Source organism: Mirounga leonina, unplaced genomic scaffold (assembly GCF_011800145.1).
Source record: "Mirounga leonina isolate KUSES-001 unplaced genomic scaffold, KU_Mleo_1.0 Mir_224, whole genome shotgun sequence".
Lineage (NCBI taxonomy): Eukaryota > Metazoa > Chordata > Mammalia > Carnivora > Phocidae > Mirounga > Mirounga leonina.
In genome coordinates, this window is record NW_023270615.1 from 17,801,458 (window position 1) to 17,818,778 (window position 17,321).

The 17,321-nt window shown below is 54.3% G+C and overlaps 1 protein-coding gene across 1 annotated transcript in view; it reads right to left on the reverse strand.

The window, feature by feature from the left end:
• The window catches only part of SYK (spleen associated tyrosine kinase), a 77,673-nt gene that overhangs the window by 24,329 nt on the left and 36,023 nt on the right, over positions 1 to 17,321 (reverse strand). Inside the window, exons 4-7 of the mRNA XM_035029193.1 lie at positions 6,655 to 6,793; positions 4,254 to 4,335; positions 3,866 to 3,915; positions 2,199 to 2,267 (exon numbers count right to left, since the gene is read on the reverse strand). Of these exons, the coding sequence (XP_034885084.1) occupies positions 2,199 to 2,267; positions 3,866 to 3,915; positions 4,254 to 4,335; positions 6,655 to 6,793 (340 nt within the window). The remainder of the gene's footprint in view (positions 1 to 2,198; positions 2,268 to 3,865; positions 3,916 to 4,253; positions 4,336 to 6,654; positions 6,794 to 17,321) is intronic.

Sequence of the window (17,321 nt, forward strand, 5' to 3'; positions counted from 1 at the left end):
AGAGAAACAGAGAAAGGCGGAGGGCGTATTGACCCCTGGCTGTGGACGACAACTTCAGCCATGCCCGAGGGGTTCCACCCTGCTCCTGATCTACCCTTCCTGACGGTCTGCCCTACAGCTATGGGATTTGCTTAGTCAGCCCCTATCATTGTGTAAGGCAAGTCCTTGTGATAAACCGGTTTGTGTGTGGGGGGGTGCATGCATGTTAAGATGTGTGTGTATATAAATGTGTGTGTGTGACATATATGTACCTAGATACATGGTTGTGTTTATCTGTCTTACACACAAACCTCTAAGTGCTCATGCTCCCGTGAAGGGTCCCTGAATGCTGCACTCAGAGCCAGAGAACTAAGACACGCACGGCATGTGGTCCGTGCACAGTGAGACCGCCCATCTCTGGGACCGCACCTGGACAGGGGGCTGTGTGTCGGCACATCATAAAGGGAATAATGAATAGACAAGTGGTGGCAACCGGCGGTGTGGCCCACGTCCACAGGGCTTCTTCCACGGCTGCCACGCAGGCCCTGAACACAGAGGGGCCACGGAAGCCGGCGAGTAAGGGGTTCTGGGCACTGTGGAGGCCACGTGTCCTGCCCTGAGCTGTCCTACGAAGCACTGTCTATGCAACATTCAATTAAACACTCTTGCATCTTGTGTTTGACCACCAAACCGTGGTACCGAAGTCACTAATTTGAACTAAATTTGTGATTTCAGCCTCGAAAAGGTGATTCTTGATTAAAATGCACCCTGAATCAGAAGGCTACCTCCGGCCTGTTAGATGCCGTCCGGGCGGCCACGCGAAGCCCTCTCCCAAGAGAAGGGGCGCAAGCCGACGGGGGTCCTGGCCCACATGGGCCGGAAGGGGGCAGCCGGAGGGTTTTACCTCGGGGCACGGCAGATGTTGACCTCTTCTGGTCCACAGCCTCAATCACCTCCTGGGCCCAGTGGCTTCAGGCACACACCAAGCGTGGGACAAAGGGGCACCGGACACAGAGAATGTGTCACCTTGACAACCTGGTCCCCGACTCCTAACACGCCTGCCCTGGTGCGGGCGGCCCTGACTGCGGTTCTGCCAAAGCGCTGTCACGTCCTCGCTGTGGTTCCACGAGCTGGCCCACACCGCCTGGCCACGTGACATCCAGACAGACAGCCGCTCCGTTCGTCAGACAACCTGCCCCTCGACCATCACATTCAACTCTCTTCTCTGATCTATCAACAACAAGACCGGGAGCATGCAGAGTACGACTGCCCACCTGGAAAATTCTTCCTAAATAAAATCTTGGGGATCTTATGCTTTTTCTTTCTGTTGTTCCTAGCAAGTACTTTCAGCAACTTGCTTCATCAGTTGATGCCCAACTGTATGGTGGAAATGTTGGAAAAAAAATATCAATTGGTATGAAAATGGAAAGAATTATTAACAAAAAAATCCACTTTCTACCACCAATGGAAAAAGTACAAAGGAAAAAATAGTAACCCATACATATTATATATATATGCACACACACACACACATATATATATATAGACGGAGATGATTCATTATAAATCATTTAAAAAAACTTTGCTTTTTCCCTCACAACTCAATCACACAGCCAAATACAGAAACGAATCCCAGGTCAACCTTAACTGCCTCGGAAAGAAACAGGGCGCTTCTAATCCTCCAATTCCATGCTTGTCTTTTTGTGCGTTATAGGCAAGTTCCGTGTTGGAAATCTACAGCCTCGATGCAGGTGTTGTGGTCCTTGGCATCCACGCAATAAACGGCCTGAGACGCTCCCTGTGCAGCCCCCACAAAACCCCGGCACCCTTTCCATCAGCACGTACTTTATATAATCGACCCCCCTGCTCTGCAACTTGTGATTTTGACAACAGATCACTTGGCTTGCTCGGAGAAGGTTCTCCAACACGAGGCTCCCACCTCCCGCGCCAACCCTGGGACGTTCAAGCGCACACCGAGCAGAGAGAGCACGCTGGCGGGGGCGGACCGGGCGGCAGGGACCAGGACCCACATGGAAAGCACGGCGAGCACTGGACGCAGGCTGCCCACCCGGGGCCACACACGGCAGGCGAGAGAGCACAGTGGCTGGACGGGGCGGGGAGCGCGCACGGAGGGCAGCCGGGGCCGGAGTGCGGGCGCCGCGTGCGGGACAGTCCTACCACGTAGGCAGGGGGACAGGAAGCAGGGGACGCATTAGCACCTTTCTGTGGCCCGGCTTTGGGAAGGAGTATGATTTGATTCTGGAGATTATTCCACCCGCTGACCACATCTAGAAACCATAACGGCAAAGAGGGAAGAATCAGTATCTCAGAAAGCAAACACGTGACATGCTATTTAATTTTGTGGTATCACTTTGTGATTAACTGCCAACCCCCTCCACACTCTGCTGCAGAGACTGGCTGCCGGCCACACTTGGTCATTAGGGATGCTTCAGGATAAGCCTGCCACCTGAGCAGAAGGATCTGGAAAAATACTTTGGTTAACAGTTTCCATGGAAAGCTATAGAATTAGGGCTGTCACATTAAGTAGCCCCCGTCTCATATAGGTTACTAAATCACAAACACGACAAATCATTCTAAAGAAACTAGAAGTAAGTCTGACTGTGCCCAATTTTGTTACTTCTTCAGGGGGCTGGTTCCATGGTTTGTGGAAATTCACTGATTTGGACACGTAGGGCATGCGTGTTTTTTTCTGTATGCATTGAGACAGTCAATAAAAAGATTTCCCAAAATACCTAACTTCTTGAAGCTACTGGGTGATGCATGGCTGCATCTAGGGCTTGATATTCTTGTAAGAGTTCTTAGCCCTCAGCCCTCACCCATCTGGGAGGAAGATCAATCTGTCTCATGGAGCATCTACCGTGACGTATGGTAGATGGAGCATGGAGCATCTAGACGTGCCAGCCCAGGAGCCACATGAAGGGTAAAATAAAATGATTCCATACAGGGGCTCTATTTTAGACGTTGATGCAGGAGTTCACTGGTATTTTAGCAAATTCCAATCCCCCCACCCCCAATCTGGTGACAGGTGCTGCCCCCAGAGAGGTTCCCTGCTTCAATCTGGGTGCGGCTTGTGAGCGGTCAGCCATCCTTATTGTGGGCAGAACGGACATCCCGATTTCTGCTGATTCTGTTTTTTAAGGGTTAATAGGCAAATAGGGAGACGTGGGGCACACAGCTCACGATAGGGGGATTTTTATACTTTATAGATGGCATTAAAAGATACCAAAGGTCCACACCGAGGTCCCCAAAAAGGAGCGGGACCCAATTCCTTCTCTGAGTATAAATCTGGTTGTTGGCTTGGGGTGGGGGGACAGAGGGGGGCGTGTGTTGGGCAAGCCCACATGGAGACGTGGGGACAGGTCACATTCTCACCTCCCATTGACGCGGAGGGAGAGGTGCGTTCTGGCCTTCTCTAGAGGCTTCTCTCATCTGATGCTGCTGAGCATCCCACCCCCAACCAAGCCTCCCCTGCTAAGCTACCGTCAAACCCACTCTCCGGAGAGGTCGATGCTTCTGTTAACGATGATCTAACCAAAAGAGCTGGGCGGACGAGCTCAGTGAGACATCTCGCACAGCAGACTCACTCCAGGGACCATGTGCACGGTCTTCTGGATCCTGCACATCATTTCCCAAAGCCGCCAGGAGGCATATTTCTGATTTAACACCGGGTGTCCCTGTCTAACCTATGAAGACATGAACTCGGCTGGCCTGCAACTGAAAGTAGGCTGATTCTAGCTGACGCTGCCCGGCCCCAGGTTATCAAGGGTGGCAGGAACAACAATCATGGCTATCCTGTGCGCTAACCCATGATTTCCTGGCTCTAGCATGCAGCCGCTCCACCGCGGGCCCAGCTCTCGTAACTTACCGCAGGATGGCCCCCTGGAAGGGGCGCGCGAGCTCCAAAGTTGATGTTTCCTGGGTGGAAAGAGCGTGGACAGTCATGGCTAAATCCCCAACACCCAGCGGCTCCCTGCCCGGGTGCAGATCACTCAGCTGGACCGTCAGCTAGCCTGCCCAAGAAGCAGTTTCTCCTCCTCCACTCAGCGTCCTCACCCGGGCAATGAGAGCTAACCCGCTTTCTCCAGTTAAAGCTATCAGCTACAGTGTGATTAACCCGAGTGACCCGACGTCATCTTTCATCAACCGGTAAAAGCAAGCCCTCATCCCACCCGGATCTGGGACAGGCTGACTGTAAAGCCAGGCTGATTATTGTCAAGATCCCAGAGACAGAGTCTCCAAGGTCAGGAACTCACCTGTCTGCCCACCAATTTTCTGGCATGGAACTGTAAGAACTCTTAATAGCCCGTCTGGTTTGTAAGAGTAATGCTCCACCAGCTGAAAGGGAAGGAGGAAAGAGCCATAAACATCGGAGGCAGGAAATAGGGAAATCCTGGAGCAGCCCACTCCCCCTGCACACCTTAAACGTGACTCGAGGATACCCCTGAACAACAAAACATGGTTCCTCGGGAGGTCGTCCTGGTCCCTCCTCATGCCTCTCCCGCTCCACACTCACAGCCTGGACAGGAGTCCACTCACCAGCTCCCCTCTGGACTTTGCCCCACCCTCCCTATACCCCTCCATCCATCCACTCCTCCACCCACCCACCCCTCCATCCATCCCTCTATCCATCCATCCATCCCTCCCTCCATCCATCCATCCCTCCCTCCCTCCATCCATCCTTCCCTCCATCCCTCCCTCCCTCCCACCATCCCTCCATCCATCCACCCCTCCATCCTTCCCTCTGTCCCTCCCTCCCTTCCTTTTTTGGTAGCAAGTTACACTTATTTATTTCTCCTCTATTTATGTAATGTTATAAAAACAAATTCAGCATGTCAACACTTATTCCTTCATAGACTCATTCAACAAACCCTCTGGGCCCCAAGGCAGGACCAAAGGCAAACAAAGGTGAATGAGATACATTTCCTACCCCTTAGGCACTTCCTTTCTTGATGGAGAGGCAGGTAAAGGAATCGCAATATACTGTTAATTATTAATGACTGCTGACGGGGGTTGTTGGCAATGGCTTCTCGGAGGGACCAAGTCATTCAGCCCAAGACTTCCAGGGAGAAGACAGCAGAGCTGGGACACGGGGAAAGGGGGCCTTCTGTTGAGAGAATGTGGCCATCCTTGGCTAATGGGTCCCAGAAAACTGTGACCCATGATGTCCAACTGGTCCATCAAAACTTAAGTAATGGCACATAGATTTATTTATATCTCATCCAAATTACACAGTAAGAAGACAGTCTTGGTATTTCACATTTTCTTACAGACATTTCCTCTTCGGACAACCTAGAATCTTCATAATCTTCATATCTGGTATCTATTCCTTATCTGTTTATTGGTAACTTTTCCAGTTAAGGACCCTGCTCCTGAATCTTCTCTCCTCTCAAAACTTCCCTGCTTGGGTCAATCTTTGTTGAATGAAAAAAAAATATCTATTTTTTTTTTTTTAAAGTAGACTCCAAGGTGGGCTTGAACTCACGACGCTGAGATCAAGAGTTGCCTGCTCTACCTACTGAGCCAGCCAGGTGCCCCTGAATGAATATATTTTATCCTTCCAGGAAGGATTGTCTTTTATTGTGGTGAGATCTACCCTCTAAGCAGACGTTGCAGTGTGACCGGCCCTAAGATGCTTGACACCGGGGCTCAGCTTGCTCTGATGAATGCAACCGCGTGCTCTCAGGCTGCCAGTCTCGGGGTCCCTAAGGCAGAGAGGCTTCCCGTCCAGCGCTCCAGTGTCACTCAAATATCTTGTGGTTTCCGACAGTGTGCTGGACGAGGGTGCCCGCAGGTGGGCAAACCTGTCAGGATACCCCTCAAGGGCAGGGGTCAGCAAACCGGCCAGACAGCGATATTTTAGGCTTGCGTACCGTGTTACACAACCTTTTACTTATTATTATTATTATTTTGTAAAGAATCCTTCGAAGTGAAAAAAACACTTCTCCAAGAACTACACAAAAAAAGGCTGGGGGCCAGGCTGGGTTCGGGGTTTGCTGGCTCCTTCTCCAAAGTCAGGAATTCCACCAAGGGCAGCAACGCCTGACTCTCAGGGAAACAGGGAAACTGCGCTGCCGGGCCCGGCTGTTTATAGGGTGCTGGGCTGGGGTGGCACGTACAGTGTGGCCTCGGCCATGCGTAGCCATGACGTAAGTGCAGATGAGTGGCGTGTGCCCACCTCGGCCCTCAGGAAAGCGTGATGGCGTCCGTTCCCTGCTCCTCACTCCCTACGTGCCTCCCAAATTAGGAGCTGTTTGGGGGTTTCCTAACAGGGGGGTCAAGAATAAAACCCTTTCAGAGCAGAGCTGAAAATGTCCTGAGCACGCACAGGCGGTGCTGACCTACTTCTAAGTTGCCTTAATTTCACAGAGACTCCTTCTGCAGCGAGCAAGGCACCTGACCCTTGATACTCGGTCTGGAACACAGGGAGAAACGGCAGGGCCTCCTGGGCCTCTGTGAGCACGGCTGTCCGTGGGCACCTCCGTGGTGCGGAGAGCTGAGCGGTCCTGGGCCTCTGGAGCCTCGTCCACCTGCCGTCCCCGCCCCCCAGCCCCCACCCAGAGCTTCAAGGCACCTGAGGGTTGAAAGGAGCCCTGCCTGGGTGCGTGTCGGGCAGGGACCCAGGGGGGCTTTCTCCTTCGTGAGGACGGCCCCTACCTGCCAGAGCGTGTCGAACTTCTTCCCGTCGGGGATGGAGAGCTTCCCGGTTTTGTCCTTATCTATGCGGTAATGCAGCACCTTCCCCTCATGCAGCAAGCACAGGGCGTAAGAACCGTTGTCGTTCCTGTCCCTGATCCTACAAGACAGGAGACCGCGTGTCACAGCCACACCCACCCCGCGAGAGGCAGCGGCCCCTCCCGGCCTGGGGTCAAGGGCTTCGGCCCCGTGTCCGGACAGGCCCGGCCGGCAGGTCGGCGGCCCCGGCAGCTCACGACGAGGAAATGCCGTGGTGGCGGATGGGTCACGGCCACGGCCCAGCTGGACCCCTGGGTGGACAGCAGGGGAGCCTGGGCCCTGCGGGCGAGTCTCCATTCACCTGGAGCGGCCGCACGGTCAGGCCACCAGCACAGGGAACCCATGGGACACGGAGAGTCTCTGCACTCGCCTCTCTTCCCCGAGGTCACAGTCCCAGACCTGCCGCTCCGCCGGCTGCCGGGGTGCGGTGTGGGGGTGTTTGGTAAGCATAGGGGGGGTGCGGGCCCCGACTCCCCAGGGCCCTTCTGCATCCCCTCACATCGCCCATTGCAGGAGGGCAGGGCGGGGCTGGGCTGTGCTGACCCGCAGGCTCTGCTTCCATGCCCCTGCGGGCTCTCCTTGGTGCCGACCCCTTCCCTGTGAATACGACTTGTTGGTCCAACAGGGAGCCGAGCACTCACCCACTGCCGCACGGGGAGGAGAGGGCCCAGGACAAGGCCCGTGGGGTTTGGGAGGGCAGATCCAGGGGGCGGCGGGGACTGCAGAGCAAGACTTGGCCATAAGTCCCTCCCCCAGTGCAGCTTCTTACTCTCCCCCCGCCCACCTCAGCCCCGCAGCAACTCAAGCCCTGGGAATCAGGGGCTCTGGGCGAGGGTGAGTCAGGACGCTTCCAGAAAGCTTTTCTGGCCCCGAAGAAACCGAGACCCCAAAATGTTTAGCGTGTGCCCCAATGCACTGCATTTTGGGAAGGGTTCAAAAGTGCCAAGCTGCATGGAATTTCCATGTTTTGGGAAGATTTCTGAAGCTGCCTCTGGGTGGCAAGAGGTCTCACCCCCACGATGGGCTCTGGAAACAACTGTGTTGGCACTGTTCTTGCCTGTGGATTCCTCTCCAGAGGTTGCCCGAGACTGAGGGCCGAGCTGGGTTGTGTAGCTGGAACTCTGTTTTAAGAATAAATCCCCCCCCCCAAAAAAAGAATAATTTCCCCAGGATGCCTGGGTGGCTCAGTTGGTTAAGCATCTGCCTTCGGCTCAGGTCATGATCCCAGGGTCCTGGGATCGAGTCCCTCATCGGGCTGTCTGCTCAGCCGGGAGCCTGCTTCTTCCTCTGCCTGCCGCTCCCCATTTGTGATCTTTCTCATTCTCTCTCTGACAAATAAATAAGTAAAATCTTAAAAAATAATAAGAATAAAATTCCCGTGTGGTTGTGCTTGGCCGTGCAGGATGGACGGGTTCCCTCCACAGCCCACAGCTCTGGACACACCCAGACCCCCTGTGTCCTTGGCACGGCCTCTTCCGAAACCTTCTGCACCTTGAAAACAGCTCCTTCCTCCCAACCCGACCAAGCCGTCAGCACCCCAGGTGTGAACCTGCGTCTTCACAGTCCCACAGCCCGTTAAGGCCTGCTGCTTGCTGTCAAAATAAAAAACAGCCACGCAGAAAAGGTAAAACCTGTTTTCATAGGGGAGGGGAGCTCAGTCTATTTGATAGGAAGTTATCTTATAATGTGGAATGTGGGACTATTCATATTTTATGTATTTCATAAGCATTAGTGCCCTCCACAAAGGATAGCTTGGAGGTACAGAGAACTGCCTAAAACGAATACCGAGCATTAAGAATTTACGCCTACACTTAAACGACAGGTGACCTCAGGAGAATGATATCCATGGGCCATTCCAAAATATCATTCTCCTTGATTTACAGTGTTTCCCCTCTTTGACCTCAGGGTCCTGGAAATAAGAAAAGGGATCCAGGGGCGCCTGGGTGGCTCAGTCGTTAAGCATCTGCCTTCGGCTCAGGTCAGGATCCCAGGGTCCTGAGATCGAGCCCTGCATCGGGCTCCCTGCTCGGCGGGGAGCCTGCTTCTTCCTCTCCCCCTCCCCCTGCTTGTGTTCCCTCTCTCGCTGGTCTCTCTCTGTCAAATAAAATCTTAAAAAAAAAAAAAAAAAAGAAAGAAAGAAAAGGGATCCAAACTCTGGTTTTCTGAATTCATGCCCAAATCCCACCACTCCACCTCTCCCTAGCCTTCATTGGCCTTTTCTTGTTAAAACTGAGCCTGAGGATTGCAGATTGCCCAGTGAGCTCGTGCAATCCCCTCCTCAGAAATCTGAAAAAAGGCCAAGTAAGACCACAGTGGAAATACCCTTGCACACCCTTCACACCAGCAAAAATTAAAAAGGTTGCTAATCCTAAGTGCTGCCGGAGAGCGGAGCGACGGGTCCCTCTGTTCTGCGGCTGGGAGTGTGAGTCTGACCATTTCGGGAGAAGGCTGGAATTCTCTACGGAGACCACACCTGTTCAATCCTCAGAAATCCACTCTATAGCTACATCTTTCTCTGTATCTTTTGTAAGATCCACGACACTTATGCCCTCCACACCCAGAAAGAATGCTGCTGTGTTCACCAGCAGCCTTATCTGTGATAGCCAAAAACCCATACACAACCTACCATGCTCACCACGTGCAGAACGAGCACATAAATGCTGGGGCATTCATGTGACGGAATATCCCAGGACACTGAGGAGGACAAACAGCAAACACAGGCCTCTGTCATGGGCATAAGACACAGGCCACAGTCCTGTAATCACAGGGTCCCAAGCAGGCTAAAGCAAATTGTTTGTTTAGAGATGTACACCTAGGTCCTAGGTGATAAAACCAAAAAAGAAGAAAAAAGAAAACCCAAAGGGTCCACCGGACATGAGCATCCAGGAAGTGGTGTCCTGGAGGTGTGAGTGGGGCGGACGTCCTGTGAGGGGGGCACTTGCCATCTCCACGCTGCGGCTGTTTGCCTTGTGAACCGTGGTGAATGTGCACCTACGGAGTGATGCACGGCTTCGCGCATGTTCGATTTCGCGGCAAAGACGGGATGGAAAGATCTGGTGCACGTCGGAAAGAGAGCGTGTCTTGCTTCTGGACAGGTGATGTCTGCGAAGGCACCCCCCCACACCATGGCCCGGGGCATGCGTCCTGGAGGGGAGTCCCTCTGTCCGGGAGCTCCTTCCGGGCAGCCTTCGCCAGCGCCCAGGATGAGGCTACCCTGGGGAGTGCGCTCCCTGGACGGCAGGCCTGCTGCCTCGCAGCGCACCCCCCCCCCCCCCGCCCCAGGCAGTGGGCAGGAAGCAAGTGCAGACAAGGGAAAGCCACAGGCCCAGCCTCTGTAGGTGGCAAAGAGCAGAGTCCGGGCGACGTTCAGGGCAGGCCGCGATGAAGTGTCTGCGGGCTTCAGGCAGCGCCCGGGCGGGGTTCTTTTTAATCCAGCACACTTGGAAGCTGCAGCTGGGGAAACTGAGGTAGCCCCTCCTCCTGCCCCCACCCCCGCTCCTCCGAGTGCTCCTTGTGCCCCCGCACAACCACCACACAGACCCCCGACGAGGGGAAGATAGCCCCCTCCCCTCCCTCCCGGCCCCGGGCTCAGCTAGCCTCGGGAATGTTCTTCCCAGCGAGGCTCTTGGAAGGAGTGAGCTCACAAGGCGTTTGCGTTTTGCTATCACGGAGTGTGGGATCTCTGAGCTTTGGACCGTGGCGAGGATGTGAAGGCATCCTAACTGGCCTTAAGCCCCTCTCGATGCCACGAGGCACGGCGACCCTCCTGGGTCAGAGGGCAGGGGAGCCACCCCGCCGCCGTGGGTGGAGGCCTCGGGCTCACAGCCTTGCGTCTCACAGACGCCAAAGCACTTGGCCCAGTGAGGTGGGGGGAGTGTCCGTCCTGCGGCCCCAGCCTGGAGGCACTGAGCCCCTTGTCCACCCTCCCCTGGCCTCCTAAGTCAGAAGTATTTGTGTGCTGGGTAGGCCCAGGCCCTGGAGGGGAAGGGAGGACCCAGGAGCTGGAGGGACCCTCGAGCCCCCCACACCCACCTCCAGGTCTGCCCCCTCGTCCAGCTTCACGGAGGCCTGGGTCAGATTGATGAGCTGATACACCAGTCCACAGCCCCCTGGAGCTCTTACTTCAGACAGGCCGTGCCTCGACGCTGACCTGGACCCACAGAACCACACACGTCAGATAACACGGCCTCCCCTGCCCAGTGAGGGCGCAGCAGCCCTGGGCGCTCATTGTGGCACGTGGGGCTCAGGCCAGCCACAAGCAATCTCATGCATCAGTGAACAAGAGTAAGGGCTTTTCTAAAAAACCACACTTTGCCTTTGGAATTTAAGTCTATAACAAAAAGGGACTTGAAACTTGAGCAGGGGAAAGTAAGTGGTATTAAATAAGAACAACAACAAAAAATGTGAGTTTGGTCTAAGGGCAAACACCAGCATCAGTGCCGCAGTGGACGGGGTGGCATCCTGGGCCAGCAGGTGGGCCCAGGACCTGAGCCCCTGAGAGTCCCGCTTAAAGCAGGACCTGAAGAAGAAGTCCTCTCCGACTCTGGAAGGCCGCATTCCCAACATAGGACATTCAGGATCCCCACAGGCGCGGATCAATCAAACATGAGCTCGAAAAGATCATGAAGACCTAAGCAAGCATGAGTCATGAGAACCAGGGGAGGGAGGGAAAGAGCAGAGGAGACAGAGATTTGTGCCCCCAAGGCATTTCATATAGGAATTGTCAGTCACTGGAAGATCAGTTGACTACACATGAAGTGTTCAAGGAAACACAGGATGGCATCACACACGCGGCCAGGCAGTGAGCCACTCTAAACATGCTCAGGAATATCTGGGAAACAAGCCCTACCACAGACTGAACAGCTACAAATTAAAAAGAAAATGTCATTGGTGGGGAAAAAAGAATCAGTGGTTGAGTTTAAAAGCAGATTAGACACAGATGGAGAGATATTCAGGGAACTGGAAAACAACTCAGAAGACATCACACGGTCCAGCACGCAGAGAAAAGACGATAGAAGATAAGGAACCATATAGGGGATGGATTAAGGTCTACTATGTATTTAATAGGAGCCTCTGAAGGAATAAACTGTCTAATATTCAAGGGTGACAGGCTGTCTGTTATCCCCGCGCCAGGTCCATCCTACATGAAGGCCACAGTGCTCTGATGTGTGCGCACCCCTAATTCTGCATGGACTGACCACCACCTTCATTGAACCTTCTAGTCCCCATTTGTGCACAGAATGCTGTACACCTTCACTGGGCCCTCCACGCATGCTGCCCCTGCTTTACCTGCAGGGGGCCCCACGGAGCCAGGAACGGGAGAGGCGTGAGTGCAAGAGTGTGCATGGGTGTGTAAGGGAGGGATGATGGAGAAGGGCATGGGAGGGGCGGGAAGGAAAGGCAGAAACAACGGAAGTATCACACTCTACCTGGAAATGGCTAATAAAGTGGGATGATTCAGATGAAAGTGTCTGTTTCTCCCTGGAAGGGACAGGGGAGGAATGTCGGGGGGCACCTGAATTTCAGATGCAAGGCACTTAAGAGCATGCCACACAGGGGGATCTGCTGTTCCAGGGGGGCTGGAAAGGGTGTCTGGAGGGCAAGCTGCACTCCTACTTGGCACCTGCTCAGAGGCCGCCCTTCAGATGAGGAAGGGCTTCCTGTCCTGTCTGCCTGCTTGTCGCTCCAGCCTCCGCTCCTGGCCAGGCCACGCTCAGGTCACCATGTTGGCCCCCAAGGCTCTGCACCACCACTTCCTGCTGCCCCCCCCTTTGCACTTCTTTCATTCTGCACTAACTCTGTTCTCGTCACTGCTCAGGGCACATTTAAATGTCCCTTAGCCCAGAACGATGGCAGGCAGATAGGTCAAAGATTACATTACTGTTTTCTAAATTTTGTATGTTTGCCCTATTTCCCAGCTTAAAAAAATTGTAATATATTGCAATTCTTTTCTTATTCTAAAAAATATGTTTTGGGGAGCCTGGGTGGCTCAGTCGTTAAGCGTCTGCCTTCAGCTCAGGTCATGATCCCGGGGTCCTGGGATCGAGCCCTGCATCGGGCTCCCTGCTCAGCGGGTGGCCTGCTTCTCCCTCTCCCACTCCCCCTGCTTGTGTTCCCTCTCTCGCTGTGTCTCTCTGTCAAATAAATAAAATCTTTAAAAAAAAAATAAAAAATATGTTTTGTACCCAACTTTGTATTTTTTTAAAAGAGGATCTCCAAACTGTGTATGCTTTACCCCACCAATCCTGGGTCCTTCCTTTGGGGGAGAGGGATATGTAATTTTTGGAAAATAAGTTGTTTATCTTTTCTAACAAATTCATTTTTCAGTTACACCTGAGCTGTGACTAATTTCTCAAAGTGACAAACCATGTCATCATGGGAGGCTTCAGAAAGCAGAGGGGCTGCCCTCCCCCAGCCCTGGTCCCTGGGGTCACCACGGAGGCAGAACTCTGACCCCTACCCACAGGACCATGGCTGGGGGGGCGGGCAGGTACCGGGAAGGTCCCTGTCCTCACGTGTGGCCGGCCAGACCCCAGACCCGAACAGGTGTCTTAGTCAGAATACCAGCTTAAGTGCTGACATCTCTTTCTCAAGGCTCTGGAGACCAGAAGTCCGAGATCAAGGTGCGGTCAATTCTGGGTCTGGTGAGAGCCCGCTTCCTGGCTGGCAAGTCGGTGCCACCATCTGGCTGCGTTCATGCACACACGGACACCTCCAGCCTCCTCTCCCCCAAAGGGCACTAACCCAAACCTCTCATGGCCCACCCTCACGACCTCCTCTAACCCCACCCACCTTCAGAATCCCACCTCCAAACACTGCTACACCAGCTAGGCTTACCACATGAATTTGGGGAGGACATAAGCATCCAGCCCATAACAGTAGGTGATGAATAATCATCCCTAGAAACACCGCAGATGATGCCCCACAAGAGGGTCTATAGACCCACACCATCCATCTCTGCGGTAAAGACCTTCACACTCATACCCTTTATTCTTCAAGCACAGTGTAAAGACCCAGATGCCTGCCTTTTCAAAGTCACTGCTGTGTGGTCCCGGCAGGCTGTGTGGACAGGAGATAGACAGGGGAGAGCCGACATTTCCTGTGGACATGGCCTGGCGCCACACCTTGCATGGGGAGTGGGGGTGAGCAGCGAGCTGCTGGTAGTGGGTTCCTGTACTTGCTTCAGCCCAGACCCCTCAGGACCCTGGATCTGGATTCTCATCTCCTACTTGCCTGACAACCGTGGGCAGGCTCCCTTGTGCCTAGGTCCCCCTTCAGAAAATCCAGGATTTACACCCATGAGCAGTAAGGTCCCTTCTGGTCCAAGTGTTCTGCCCTACACATGGACTTTACACCCTGATTCATGAGGAGAGAAAACTGGACCAGAGTGGGCCAGCATCTGCCCGACATGCCCCAGCCTGGTGGGATGGGCGTTTCTGCGATTTATCTCCTGCGTCTTGAGCCATACTGGTGAAGATTCACAACCTCACGCAGGCCTCACATGTTTCGAAACATGCTGACTTCCCATCCATGTCTTCCATGGGGGGCAGGGGCATGTGTTTTCCCAAGAGAGGGGTCTTGCCACACTGAACCATAAATGCAAATCAGAGGTTCCAGAATGAACTCTTGCACTTCGCCATTTGACCCTCCATGTTGTTCTCTACATGGAAATGGCAAGCCTTCAGCGTTGCCCAACGGCGTCCCTGGGCCTCGGCTGCCTGTTTGTTCAAGACCCCAAACCAGCTTGTAGAGTCCCCAGTTCATGATTTGGTTCGTCTTGTGATTTTTCAACTTTACGGCGGTGGAGAGAAAGTGATACGAAATCGGTAGAAACCATACTTCAGATTTTGAATGTGGATCTCCCCCCGGACGGGTGATGTGCGTAGGTGCGGTCCTCTCTGCGATGCTGGGTGGGGCAGCTCCAGCCCCCAGGCAGCCACGCCATTGGGAGGGTGGACGACCAACCGTTCCATCATTTTCCACACAGCATTTCATAAATCACATGAGACAGTCAACACCTATCAGATAAGCTTCATGTCAATGATTTAGCCCAACCGTATGCTCACGTGAAGTGTTCTGAGCGCATTCACGGTGGGTGGGCTAGGCTCGGCCGTGGTGTTTGTTCAGTAGCGTGGGGGCATTAAACACATTTTTGACTTATTATATTTTCTACCTAATAAGGGTTGACCAGGATGTCACCCATCACACGTTGAGGAAGATCTGTATTTATTAACCATCTACAAAGTGCTAACATGATGCCCAGCACGCTGACATGCATTAAATTATCTTAAATCCAGTTCGTGATGCCCAGCATTCAGAGCCACAGAAATGAGGTTCTGTTTCAGGATCTGAGAACCTCCTTGGTTTTTGTCTGCCAGGTCTCCGGGGGCCCCAGGGAGGGAAGGCTGGCCTTGGCCGGTCTCAGACGGGGTCGTGCCAGGAACAAGTACCCCTGAGCGAGGCAGTGGGGAGGGGACCGGGGGGGTGGGGCACATGCAGCAGGCCATGGACTGCAGCCAGACCATGTCCTAGAAGAACTGGGAATGGACCAGTGTAGGAAACCAGCAACGCAGAGAGCGAAGCTCTGGCCCATGTGGGGCAAATCAGGCCCCAAGGTGAGGTTGGACAAGGAACCGTAAACATCGGGAAACAGGGTTGACGTGAGGCCTGCTCGCCAAGTGCAGCATCTCACATGGCCATCGCCACCCGAAACCCTGCCTCCCTCCTCACTGAAGCCTGTGCCAGGGACACCGGAGGGCATGGAGGAGACGCGCTCACAATGAGGCCACGTCTGCAGGGAAGAGACCCAGAGCCCTGGCCTTCACCGGAGCCAGGTGCACAGAGCACAGCACAGGGCCACGCGGCAGGGCCACGGAGCAGGGCCACAGCACAGGGCCACGTGGCAGGGCCACGCAGCTGGGCCACGCGCTAGCTCCCACGCCACTCTGTCTTCCAACAAGCGTCACGCACAGTTCCTGCGCTCGGGCATGAGAAGGCGGAGGCCCAGAAATCTACAGAAAAATGAACATCGCACTTTGGTTCAAGTACGTATGAATGTACACCGAGTGGCTTCTGAGTGTGCTCACTCCTGAACCTCTGTACGGACTCTTTCTTACACCCAGCCGGACGGGTCCCCCCGAGCTTCAGCCAGGTCTGCCCTAACACTTTCCAAAGGTACACGGACTCACTGCTGGTGCCCACCAGCCCTCTGAGGCCCGCCCTGCCCAGGGCACACGCTGCTCCCCACCAACGGCTCCCCACGGCCTCCAGGTCTCTGCTCGAGGGTCTCCCTGAAGCAGGGCCCCTCGTCTCTGCAGAAAACAGAACCTGATACCCCCACCGCGGCGTGCTCCATCCCTTCCCTTCTGTGCACCAGCCTACCGTACGGTGTCTGTTCCCCCCACTGAGAGGCTAGCTCAGGAGGCAGATGGTTTTGTGGCTCCATCTCTAAGTGCAGACTGGAGCCAGCAGTCCCCACAACTGTGGGTTCTAATGGACATTGCCTCATGGATGGGGCATGTTTGCCCCATGGAGGGCATGGTTGCCCCATGGAGGGACAACCGCAGGACTGGAAAGTGGGCAGGAACGACATTCTATAGGGAAGCGTGGATGAGGTGTGAGAACGCTGCCAGGGAAGGAACCCGCAGCTGAGCCCTCAGCTGTCCCGGGGGCCCCCATGTGAGTGGGGAGCAGGCAGCTGGTTCTGACCACAGCTGGTCCCCAGCGAGCCTGGGAGCTGGTGTCTGACCCAGCGAGAAGGCGAGAGGCCTCGATCACTCTTCAGATTAGACCACTCGGGGCTGACTTCACGCACCAAGATGCTGGTGCGTGGGACATGCACGGTCCCATGACATTTGTGTTGCAAATTAGCCCTAAGAAGATGGTAAAGGTCCGAACCTCAGGAGGCAATGAGCAGACAGGTGCCACACGGGGGAAAACTCTGTCCCGCAGGATTTCTGCTCGAGGCTGCCACTGCACCCACTGAATCGCCACCCCAGCTCCCACCACGTGCCAAGCTGGCTACTCTGTTCTGGAGGGTCACTGAGCAGTGACAAGAGGTGAGCATGCCCCGCCAGCCACGCCGGGTGTTAGCTCGGCCACAGCACGCCGGGGGGCATGGCTGACAGCCGCTTAAGATGGCCCCATGCCATCCGCGACTGCTGACCCTGCACCGAGGGGGCCCCCGTCCCCAGGATCTCGAGGCCTGAGGCCCATCGGTCGCTAGGGTGACAATGAACAGAGCTGGGGATGCACACATCATTTCTGCGTTTGTAAGGCTGACATCCACAGACCTGCGTGTGATCAAATCCTTCACAGGAAACAGCTCAAATGCTCAGCACATTTTCTTTGATATCTGCCCTCCTGCCATTTAGTTCCAAGAGACACAAGAGAATAAAGCCTGAGATCTTGGGGGTGGGGGCTGTGAGTGAATGAGCTGCAGTGTTGTTACTTCTGAAGGATAGCCACAGATGTTGTTATGCATCTTGTCTTTGCCGCGAAAAGCAAAACACGTGGCGGAATAACATTTCTTTAACTCTTACGTCCCTCAGTACCCAAGAAGAGCGTTTGTTTTGGGGTCGCACTGGGCA